Source organism: Orycteropus afer, unplaced genomic scaffold (assembly GCF_000298275.1).
Source record: "Orycteropus afer afer isolate SDZICR_OR568_19922 unplaced genomic scaffold, OryAfe1.0 scaffold00098, whole genome shotgun sequence".
NCBI lineage: Eukaryota > Metazoa > Chordata > Mammalia > Tubulidentata > Orycteropodidae > Orycteropus > Orycteropus afer.
The window spans coordinates 2,602,092-2,614,884 of NW_006921685.1; the positions used below are offsets into that span (position 1 = coordinate 2,602,092).

Consider the following 12,793-nt stretch of genomic DNA (forward strand, 5'->3'; position numbering starts at 1 on the left):
CTAAATGGAACTAGATTATGGAGCACCTTCAATGTTAAGATAATGTTTCACTTATTTCTAAAGACAATAGGGGAACTGTACTTCTCAGTGGTCTATTACAAAAGACAGAATTCATTACAGCTCACTTAGGCAAAAAAGGGGATCAACTGATCATTTAACAGCTTACCAAATTATTGGAAGAGTTGAAGAAACAGAATGTACTTTGGGTTTTCAGGAATGATTCCCACTCACTGCAGAATTAGGCCACCAAGAGGAAATTGCTTTCTTTACAGTCAACAAGCTACTTGGAAAATTGTGGAGCAACCACTAATGCTGTTTTACCCAGAACTATGCTGACCCTGTGCAATCAGGTAGCCATCAGAATTACAAAAGTGCCATGTCAAGGAACCTACCACAAGCAAAAAGTCTCCGTAAGCAGGAAGCCTCCTGTTTCCAATTCCGGAGACAGACTATACCTACTAAAAACTGGTGCCCTACACCCTATTAATACCCATGAAACTAGTGACCAGACACTGGGACTTCTGATAACATTGCTGCAGAAAAAAATGTAGTCCCTACAGACCTCTCAAAGGAAGGTTGGGAATCTACTTCTGTAATGATACTGCCTCGGAAACCCAAAGAGGGGTCGCTATGAGTCAGGTCTGACTCTATGGCACATAACAACAACACACAGACCTCTCTTACCTAAAGAAAAGCAGAGACTGCAGAAGAATGAATTCTGTCCCTTTTCTGCCTAGCCAGAAGCTCTGGTCTCTCAGTGGTTGAAGCACTCAGCTGTTAACTGGAAGTTTGGCAGTTTGAACTCATGAGCCACTCCATGAGAGAAAGATGTGGCTGTCTTGGAAATCCTATGGCGCAGTTCTTCTCTGTCCTATAGGGTCACTATGAGTTGGAATTGATTTTATGGCAGTGAGTTTTTTTTTATTATTTTTCTGCCCTGCCCATCATGTTAAATGTATCCCAATTCTGGCTGTAAAGAAGTCTGGAAGATTGAGTTTTTAGCTTTTCAGCCTTTGAAGTGAATGGTGGCATATTAGAAAGGGTTAGAATGGATGTGAAGCAAAAAACTCACCTTATCCCCTAAAGTAGCACTGAAGGACCTTAAATGAAATGAAGGGAAGAACTTAGACTTAACCTTTGAATATATTTAGTATGAGATGATCTCTCTATAACTCCCTCACTATCTCCTTATTAAAATTTCTATCTTCTATTAATGCTACTATTATCCTATGATTTGTTGTTGTTGTTGTTATGTGCTGTCGAGTCGGACCCGATACATAGCGACCCCTCCTTGGGTTGCCGAGGCAGTATCACTACAGAAATAGATTGCCCAACCCTCCTTCTGAGGAGTGGCTGGTGGGTTTGAAATGCCAGCCTTCTAGTTAGCAATCAAGTGCCTTAGGCACTATGCTACCAGAGCTCCCATACTATGATTTATCTAGGTTTAAAACTAATGTCCTGCATCTAGCAGACATTCAAAAAATATTCCATGTTGGTATAAATGATACCCTACACTACAAAAATATTGTGAACATATAAATAGGAACAAGTTTTATTCTAGAAGCAACTCTTTGTACTGAAAATTAGAAGGAAATTAGCAAATTAAACCACTTCAACAGAGCTGTCGGTATCACTTTTACAGCAATGCTTCCCCACTTTTTTTTTTTTCTGTCTCAAAAAGCCTAAAGGTAATATTTTCTGAGTAATAATAGATCACTAAATGGCTGTGATTGTCAGGCAAAGGGGGTAGGAAACTCCATATTGGTGTCAAAGAATCTCTGGGCTTGTGGTATTACAACAAGCCCTTTTCCCACTGGAAATACTGCTTTATGCCATCAGTAATAGCAATAAATAAATGGACTCATAACAAAGATTGTATCAGACTCATAGCAGTCATTACTGAGTTAAAATATTCAACATAATTATTAAAATAAAGGTACATCCTTCAGTTATGGATTGTAAACATAAATGTATTCATTACAAAGATTTTCAAATTTAATGAAATGAATTGCTATGCATATGGAAAATCATTAATAAGTATTAAGTTACACAGTGGTCAGAAATTTAGGACTGGAGTGTATTTGGAGAACGCTTATTCAGATTTATTGATTGAATCAACTCTAATACATGTATAGTAAAGTAATTTTGAGGGCCTTAACTATTGTAAAAGTTGACTTCATTGATGTAATGACATTATAACATAGAAGATGCAAAAGAGCACTGGGATTTTAATTTTATGTAAAATAATCCTAGACCCCATTCAAAGTTGTTAAGTTAGCAATTGTAATAAAAATCATTTTGCTATATATCCTGACTTACAACAAACTCCTGTGACACAGATGATGGTAACAGCTGTAATAGTTATACTTTACTGTATTTTCAATAGTTTGATAGTAACATGATTGCTCTACATAGCAAGAAAACAATAGTCAAACATATCAGAAAAAAGAAAGAATGTAAATAAACTCTGTCACAGTATGGGCTACCCACTCTTTAAATTAGAATCATGATATTATTGAACTGGAAGATTATCTTTTAATGAATGATTTCTTACTAACCTCCTCTTCAACACAGTCCCTACCTTTGAGATATTCACAATTTCCTGTTAATACAGAATGCATATCAATAACTAAAATACAACAGAGTACTACGGTAAAATGATATTCAAAGTGTCATCCAAGATGTCACAATTGGTCTTTCCTCATCTGGAGGAAAGAAGAATGAAGAAAACAAAGACACATGGACACAATTAGTTTAAGGGACTAGTGGACCACATGAACCTCAGCCTACATGACCCTGAGACCAGAACTAAATGGTATGTGGCTACCACTGTCAGCCTCTTGGAAAGGGATCAAAATAGGGGATCTTGGATTATAGTGGAAGAAAAATGTGAAACAATACTCAAAATTATAAATAAGACCAGGCTTACTGGTCTGATAGAGACTTGTGAAACCCCAAAGACTATGGCCCCTAGTCAACCTGCAGGCCTGGAATTGAACTCACTCCTGTGGCTTCCAGAAAACAATAGGAGTACGGTATTACAATAAGCCTTTTTCCCACTGGAAATGAACAATTACACTTAGGTAGGCACATTCCATAGAACAATCAACCACAGGAGTTCAGAAGGGCCACATTTGCACAGGGAAATAATTTAGAGGGCAGGAATTCACACGAAAGAAGGACACAGGGAAAAGGTAACCACAGGGAAGAAGTAGAAGAGAGCTGCTTCATAATTATGGGTATTGCAGTCAATGTCGTGAAACAAAATGTGTATGAATTGTTGTATGGAAAATGCATTTGCTCTGTAAACTTTCACCCAAATCACAATTTAAAAAATAAAATAAATTTCAAAGTAGTATGGGAATGCAGAGGTGAGCGAGAAACTTTTCCTTTGGGAATGAGGAAGTCTTCTAGAAATCAGGAAGTCCTCACAGAGACGGATACGTTCATTTGGCTCTCAAAGGATAATAGGAAGCTCATATAAATAAGGTAACGAAAAAGCATCTAAGCAAGGAGTCGAGTGTTTGAAAAGGCATGAGGAGATAGGAAAGATGACAGAATATTAAGAAAACTGGAAGTAACCAAAACTAGTGGAGCACAGAATATTTTGTGAATAGTTGAGCTTTATAAGGACCATATTATGAAGGACCTTGTGTGCTTGCTTGAGTACATTGTTGGTGCTAGTAAATAGTGAGTGTTGACTGAAAAAATAAATCTTGAAAGCAATGGCAATACATTAAAGGGCTTCAAGCAAGAGAGTCTCTTGATCCAATTGCATTTTAAATAAATCAGAGAAGAAAAAGTGTAGAACCTAAGAGAATATTTAGCAAGCTATGGCAGCTCTTTGGGCAAGAAATCATTTAGTCTATCCCCTCATTTCTAAGATGAGGATGCTGTGATTCCAAAGAAGTATTTTTTTTTTTTTAATTGTTGTTGTTTTTGTTTTCAGGTATCAGAGCTGCTTAGTAGAAAAATGAGCCTCTCTCTTTATGCCCAAACATCTTTTCTACTATGTCTTTACTTGAAAATTCATTAGCACTACCTTAGACTTGTGCTTGTTATGTGCCGTCGAGTCAAACCCGACTCATAGCGACCCCTTCTTGGGTTTCCGAGGCAGTATCACTACGGAAGTAGGATTGCCCAACCTTCCTTCCGAGGAGTGGCTGGTGGGTTTGAACCGCCAGCCGTCTGGTTAGCAGGCAAGTGTCTTAGCCACTATGCTACCAGAGCTTAGCATCATGATAAGTGGAGAAAAGATAGAGGTTGTCAAAGAATTCACATGGCTTGGTTCTACAATCAGTGCCAGTGGAAGCAGCAGTCAGGGCATTAGACGATGTGTAGCACTGGGTAGGTTGGCTGTAAAGGAACTCTTTCAAGTGCTGAGGAGCAAGGATGTCTCCTTGAGGACTAAGGTGCGCCTGACACAGGGCATGATATTTCCAATTGCCTCACATGCATGTGAGAGCTGGACAATGAATAAGAAAGACCGAAGAAGAGTTGATGCTTTTGAGTTGTGGTGCTGGCGAAGAATGCTGAAAGTACCATGGACTGCCAACAGAACTAACAGATCTGCCCTGGAGGAAGTGCAGCCGAGATGCTCCTTGGAAGCGAGGATGACCAGACTTCATCTCACCTACTTTGGTCATGTTGTCAGAGGGAACCATTCCCTGGAGAAGGATGTCATGCTTGATAAGGTGGAGGGTCGAGGAAAGAGGGGAAGGCCTTCGATGAGATGGATTGACATGGAGGCTGCGACGATGGGCTCAAGTGTAGCAAGGATCATGGAGCTGGCGCAGGATTGGGAGGTGTTTCGTTCTGCTGTGCATGGGGTCGTTATGAATCCGAAGCGACTCGATGGCACCTAACAACAACAACAACAGCAACAGACTTGTGTTATCTATAAAAGTATTTCTATTTATAATGGTATAATGGTGCAATTATGTTGGTAATTGTGGACAGATATAATTAGCTAAAAATGTTTCAATGGGATTTTGCTGTTTTATAGTTATTTTTTAGGGAGACATAATTTGATCTTTGGTAATTTAAGGATTAATGACTTGTAAATCAGCAAACAAAAGCAACTTACAGTGGCTGAAGAACTGGTTTTCCTTTATTTTTTCTTAACAAACAAACATAATAAATGTAATTGTTATTTCATAGAAGCAGTTATTTATTTACATTTTTGTAGAGGCAGTGTTGTCTCTTTCTCATGAAATTATCTGGCTATAAAGCCAGTCACTACTTGTCTCATATGTCCAGCCATTTCCAGAATCCTATCTCCTACCTCCTTTCCTCGCTTCCTTTTCTCACTTTGCATCCCCTCTTTCACTTCCTTCCTGCATTACATAAGCTACAGCTGCTAAGAAGGTGGATTAGATTATTTATTAAACCAGAAGATTTTCTTTTTCTCGTTCAGCTCATTCCTTAGTGCACTGAGACTAAAAATCATGATTTCTGTCTCAAATACTTAACGTGCACTTATATTTTATCATTTGAAGACCTACTAGGAAGCAGGTCTAATTTTAACATAAAGGCAAGGCAGTAATTTTGAATCTTAAGTCTTGCTTTCTAGCCTAGATTTTGCTTCCAATTTGAACTATAAACCAGTTGGTACTACAAACCGTATTGCTCTCTAGACACTTTGCTTAATCTGAAAATGCATAATAATCTCACCCCAGTGCTCATTCCATACCTCTAGACTAAGCCAATGCCAATTTTCCCTGCCTTTTCTAATTTGCTGTTTTCTGTTCTTCTCCTGTCTAATTCCCTGAAAACTGACCCTTTACTTCAATTCCCAATCACTGTTCCAACCTTGTTTTTACTTTGATAATGAATCTGGTAACTCTTCTCCTGTTTACTGATATTTAGTGTATATTATTCTACTCTCGCTTTGTAGACAATTTAGCTCCCTCTATTCACAGTTGCAGTCTTCTTGTTGTTGTTGTTATGTGCCTTCGAGTCAGCCCCGACTCATAGCGACCCCTCCTTGGGTTTCCAAGGAAGTATCACTATGGAAGTAGATTGCCCAACCTTCCTTCCAAGGAGTGGCTGATGGGTTTGAACTGCCAGCCTTCTGGTTAGCAGTCAAGTGCTTTAGGCACTATGGTACCAGAGGGACCCATACTGGTAGGACAAACCATGTGGTCTCTCCATTAGGAAAGGAAGATCTGACTGGAAACTTTTGGCTTGCTTTGATTGGCTGGTTTACTGGGGAAAATGCTCAGGCCAGGATGATAGTGAAGCCAGAGTAGTTCTGAACTATAACCTACAAGCCAATCCATTGCCGTCAAATTGATTTCAACTTATAGTGACTTTATGACAGAATAGAGCTGCATCATGGGGTTTCACAGGGTTTCTAAGACTGTAAATCTTAATGGAAGCCAACTGTCACATCTTTCTCCCACAGAGAAACTTGTAGGTTCAAACTACTGACTTTTGGTTAGAAGGGAACTTCTTAACTGTGAAATGGACAATGGTGGAACTTCTTAGGACCTCTGTGAGACAAAACAGAATTCTTTCCAATGTTCCTTTATTCTATCATTCCCTACCCTGTGCCAAGACTAAATCCAGTCTCAGATGACCATTTCCCATATGTAATTATTGAGTGCATTTTGGATCCATACATCTCACTAGATCACTGTGGTCACCCACCTATGCAACATAATACCAGAGTTCCACAGCTCAGAAAGCATAAAAGAACAAAATGAAAATTGGAAAATCTATAGCTTCATCTGGCAGCTCTGGTAGCATAGTGTCTAAGGCACTTGACTGCTAACCAGAAGGCTGGTGGTTCAAACCCACCAGCCACTCCTCGGAAGGAAGGTTGGGCAATCTACTTCTGTAGTGATACTGCCTCGGAAACCCAAGGAGGGGTTGCTATGAGTCAGGTCCGACTCAACGGCACAAAACAACAACAACACATAACTTCCTCTGCTAGACCTTTGCCAAATATCCACTAATAACCTGTATACTCTAAAGACCTATTGAAAAATTCTAATGCTCTCATAACTGTGGTTTACATTTAGTCCACCATCAAAATGGCATGGTATAAATTGAACCCTTTATTGATTTATTAATTGATTTAAGGAAAGCTTGGTCATGAAATATTTAACCAATAAAAATAGTACTAATAAGATTATCCCCTGAAGTAATTTTTAATGAAGCAGAGTTTATTCAAGTCATGTCTTCTGAGAATAAAAGTGGACAGAAGTAAACAAACAAAAAACAGGTGGGAAAAATATGACATGTCCTTCATGTCTCCCCTAATGTCCACATGCTCTACAACTGTCTGTTCCCTTCATCCTGGGATGATGTTAATCTTCTGTTTATTTTGCTATTGTACATCCAAGTACATGTTGTTCACTCAGAGATTGCCCTCTAAAAGTTGGTCTAGACCTGTTTTTTTCTCACCTCAAAAAAGTAAAGGAAAGAAAGTGTGTGTGTGTGTGTGTGTGTGTGTGTGTCCTGTTGGTGGTGTTGGTGGTTAAAAAGCAAGTTGGAACTTCCTCTTTGAACAGCTGTCTTTTCCCCTCACACAAGGGAGATCTCATTTTGCTTGAGATTGTATGCAGTTGAAACCACGCCACATACCAAAGAGAGGGTATGATGGCTAAGAAGCCCCCTAAACCAGCCCCTCGCAGGATCTTCCAAGAAAGGTTAAAAATTACCGCTCTACCCTTGTACTTTGAAGGTTTTTTATTAGTCAAGCGGCCAGAATACCAGGTAAGTATATAGACAAAAATGCTAAACTAGAAGCTTCTGTCTTAATACAAAATGTATTTCATGATGATGCAATGTGATAAGGACTTCTGTTTCTGTTCGGATTAATCTCTCTTCTTTTCCTTGTGCTCAGAAAATGTTATTCCAATTTTACATACTTTAAATATAGTGTATGCCTTCTATATAGGTATATATAATAAGATTCTAGACCATTAATTTACTAATATAAAAAATTCAATAATCTAAACATCTAAAGAATTCATTTAAATATCACAGAAGATTTCAAATGTTAAAAGATAAAATATTTTCTATATTGTCTCCACAATTTACTACTGTACTTCCAAGATCATATATACCATTAAGATAAAGTAATATTATGATTGAAATTAAACTTTCTGTTCCTGTTCTCAGTTGTATATAAAGAATAATTTATATTTATAAAGCTTTATCAATGATAATTATATACAAAATGGCAAATTTTTGTAAAAAAAAGTACAAATGATAAAACTGCTACCATTTCCTACTATGGTAGAGACGGCAGTGGACCAAGGAGCATTTTGCTCTGTTTTGCACAGGGTTGCCAAGAGTTGGAGCCAACTCGATGGCTGCTAACAACAGCCATGGCTATTGTTATAATAAGGATAGTTCCTTTGCAAGATAATATTTAGGGTGCTATTTTAACTAGTATGTACACTAAGCCACATTAATCCATTTGCTCTAAGAAAATTCACAAAGCAGTCTATATTTTAAAAATGTCAACAATGAAAAACCTACAATTAGCTAAAATCAGTGCTTTAAAAATAGTAATTGTGGCTAATTTTGAAATAAATGGGAGAAATACACATGAATGTGATTGTTAGTAAAGAAAAAATAATTTATTTGCTTAAATTTTATGAAATTTTAATATTAATGGAACTAGAAAATTTTAATATGTTCAGAAATGCCATAAGAAATGTTTAATAAGAAGAACACATATTTTCTGAAGATTTCTTAAACATATAGAAAAGTTGTGTATGTGAAGACATTGGTAATAGCACATTCGTATTTCTTGTATATATAATTAGATCATTTAATATTTAAGAGTAAACATGTATATAAATATAATTTATATTCTATTATGGGTGTTAAAAATGTACTAATAATATTTGTCAGTTACTGCTTTGATTGCATAATCAGGAGAGACCAATCCCTAGACCAGGACATCATGTTTGGTAAAGTAGGAAACAAAGGAAACTCTCCATAACATGGATTGACAATGGCTGCAAAATTGGGCTCAAACCTATCAAAGATTGTGAGGATGGTGCAGGATCAGGCAATGTATTATTCTGTTACATTCAAGGTCACCATAAGTTGGAGCAAACTTGACAGCAAATAACAACAACAATTTAGGACTTTTTTAGTTGACTACTTAGCTTATTCTTACATGTTTTTAAAGTAAATTTAATCTTGTCATGACAAATTAGAAACATTGGTACACTATGCCAGGAAAAGGGAATAGGGAAAAGAAAATCTTTAATTTGAAATTTACATTTGGTTATTCTTTGAATGTTTTCCAAAGTATTTAAAATAACTGTTTCAGATACCAGCTTCCTTGTAATGTTTAAAGAAGACATGATATTGGTGTGAGTAGCAGGAACAACAAGAGTTTTAGAATCTCAATAAAATGAACCTTTGATTATTGGTTTGCCACTTTAGTTCAAGAGCTTGTGCAAATTACAATCTCCCCAAGACTCAATTTTCTCATTTTGAAATGAGAATACTACTTGTCTCCCAAGGTACAATGCCTGGGATACAGCAGGTATGCAGTTAATTCATTTATTCAAACAACATTTATTGAGTATCTCCTATGCACTAAAGCATCACACTCAGTTCTAGCAATACAAGCTTGAATAAGCGTAAAGAATTTTGTTTTCAAGAGACTTACAGTTTAGTAGGGGTGATGAAACTGAGTGGACTGTTTAGATTCCCTTAGAAGGCATGCTTTGAAATGGAAAGAAAAACTATAGGCATGAATATATCTGATGAAATTAACTCGTCTGTCCATTTGAATTCATAGCAAAGGATCTTTTACTTGCATAGTAGGGAAAAGAAAGCAAGAGGGAAAAATAATGCCTACTTATAGGTGGTTTCAAGGATTAAAATGGATGACACATATAAAATGCCTAGCTCACACTAAAGATTAGATTCATTCTCTTCCCATTTCATTGTTTATCATATATTATTAACATAATCAGATTCTGGTCCACAAATAATATGGCTTATAGGACAGCCACAGTGATAATTAGAAAATAGAACATATGAGGAAAATTTAAGGAAAATGAGTGGGATTTCTCAGGAAGCAGCCACAACGTGTCAGGGAAACTTTGAAAGGAAAATGAACCCGGGGTATAGCATAAGGTCATTGTTGAAGCTAATGAGCTGCAGGAAGATGAGAAACTCTGCAGAATGTTAAGAATAGTCTCCAGTGGAGGAATTCAAGATATTTAATCTAGAAAAAGTACAACTGATAAATAACCTAGTCTATGAAAGGATGATTATGTGTTGAGAGGGGTTATGTTGCTGTTTTTGTAACAGGCATACAATTAAGATGGTATTAAGAGAAGGCTAGGTACCAAGCCCCCTAGAGCCAGGAAAGGGAGGGAGCAGCCAGGGACCACAAAGTGGCAGGTTCCAGGTAGGAATTAAGTAAAGTGAGGGTGCAGAGGTTTCTGACAGTTAAGGGAGACAAACTTGTCTGTCAGTTTGTCATCCTGTTGGGCTTGTACGTTGCTGTGAGGCTTAAGGCTGTGCCACTGGTGTTTCAGATGCCAGCAGAGTTGCACATGACACACAGGTTTCAACGCAGCTTATAGACTAAAACAGACTAGGAAGAAGGAAGAGGCCATCCACTTCTCAAAAATTGGCCAGGGCAAACCTTAAGAATAGCAGAGAAACACTGTCTGATACATTACTGGGCAACTTTATGAATAACTTGGAGACACTGTCTGACACAGTGCAAGAAGACAAGCCCCTTGGGTCGGAATGCACTCAAAATAGGACTGGGAAAGAGCTGCCTCATCAAAGTAGAACCAACCTTAATGATATGGATAAAGTAAATCTTTCAGGACTTCCATGTGCTCACATGGCAGGACTCAACATGAGGAGAAACAGCTGCAAACATCCATTAATAATTGGAACATGGAATGTACAAAATATGAATCTAGGAAAATTGGAAGTTGCCAAAAGTGAAATGCAATGCATAAAGATTGATATCCTAGACATTAGTGAGCTGAAATGGACTGGTTTGGGCCATTTTGAATCACACAACCATATGTTCTACTATGCCAGGAATGACAAATTGAAGAGGAATGGCATGGCATTCATCATCACAAAAGGTGTTTCAAGATCTGTCCTGAAGTATAAGGCTATCAGTGATAGAATAATATCCATATGCCTATAAGGAAGACCCATTAATACTACTATTATTCAAATTTACACACCAACCACCAAAGCCAAAGAGGGGAAAATTAAAGATTTTTATCAACTTCTGCAGTCTGAAATTGACCAAACATGCAATCAAGTTGTGCTGCTTACCACTAGTGATTAGAATGCAAAAGTTGGAAATGAAGAATCACCAGCAGTTGGAAAATTTTGCCTTGGTGACAGAAATAACACTAGAGATTGCATGATAGAAATTTGCAAGACCAACAACTTATTCATTGCAAATACCTTTCTCAAAAACACAAACGGCAGCTATACATGTGGACTTTGCCAGATGGAGTACACAGGAATCAGATTGACTACATCTGTGGCAAGAGGCGATGGAAAAGCTCAATATCTTCAGCCAAAACAAGGCCAGGAGCTGATTGTGGAACAGACCATCAACTGCTCATATGCAAGTTCAACTTGAAGTTGAAGACAATGAAAACAAGTCCACGAGAACCAAAATATGAGCTTGAATATTGCTAAAAAGGCAGGGAAGCCACATCTTCTGACCTCCTGTAACTGCACAAGAGGAAGACAGAATCACTGTCAGTAACCCAAGGCCTATTAATGTAAGGCCAGACATGCTGCCTCCCTCCAGCCCTTTTACCAACTGTTCCTCCCAAAGCACCCACCACCTCTCTCCTGGGTTCAATAATTCACTGCCGTGGCCGCACAGAATTCACAGATTATGGGGTTTATTAGGGAAGCACCAGGCTACAATTCAAGTTCACAAAAAATGCTCAGACTCTCTCCCAGCCCACAGCATCTCTCCCAACAGTGAGTGTCCCTTGGTGTCTTACTCAGCAATGCGTTTCTCTTGCGTGTCTCTCCCACCAGCACATGTCTCTTTCAGGAGCACATGTCTCTTTCAGTAGCATGTCTTCCTCAACCTGCAGTCAGAGAGAGACTTCTTCTGCCTCTAGGAGATCTCCTTTTGAGCCTGGCAGAGTGGCCAAACTAACCAATCATAACATCAGAATTCTAAGCACCTAAGAGAGAGCAGGAACCTCCCAGAACACTGCTTTGTGTTACACCCAACAGAAATACCCCAGGTGGATAACTTTTACAATCAGGAGCTCCTCAGTTGCTCACAGCAAATTCCACCACAGAATTTACAAAGACTTATGGCTAGAAAAGCCATACCAGGTAATTTACTACAGTGCAAATATATTCCTCCTGAATTTAGAGGCCATCTAGAGAATAGATTTGATGCATTGAACACCAATGACCAAAAACTAGAAGAGTTGTAGGATGACATCAAGAGCATCATCCATGAAGAAGGCAAGAAGTCAATAAAAATGTGAGAAAGAAAGAAAAGACTAAAATGGATGTCCGAAGAGACTCTGAAACTTGCCCTTGAGTGAAGAGTAGCTAAAGCCAATGGAAGAAATGACAAGATAAAAGAGCTGAAGAGAAGATTTCAAAGAACAGCTTGAGCAGACAAAGCCAATTACTATAATGAAATGTGCAAAGACCTGGAGTTTGAAAACCTAAAGGGAAGAACACGCTGAGCATTTCTCAAGCTGAAAGAATTGAAGAAAAAATTTAAGCCTCGAGTTGCAATATTGAGAGATTCTATGGGCAAAATATTGAATGATGCAGGAAACAT

The 12,793-nt window shown here is 38.0% G+C and overlaps 1 protein-coding gene across 1 annotated transcript in view; it reads left to right on the plus strand.

The window, feature by feature from the left end:
- The first annotated feature begins 7,602 nt into the window (after nt 1-7,602).
- Nucleotides 7,603-12,793, plus strand: part of STAP1 (signal transducing adaptor family member 1) — a 114,273-nt gene continuing 109,082 nt past the window's right edge. The window contains exon 1 of the mRNA XM_007942799.2: nt 7,603-7,722. Within this exon, the coding sequence (XP_007940990.2) occupies nt 7,603-7,722 (120 nt within the window). The remainder of the gene's footprint in view (nt 7,723-12,793) is intronic.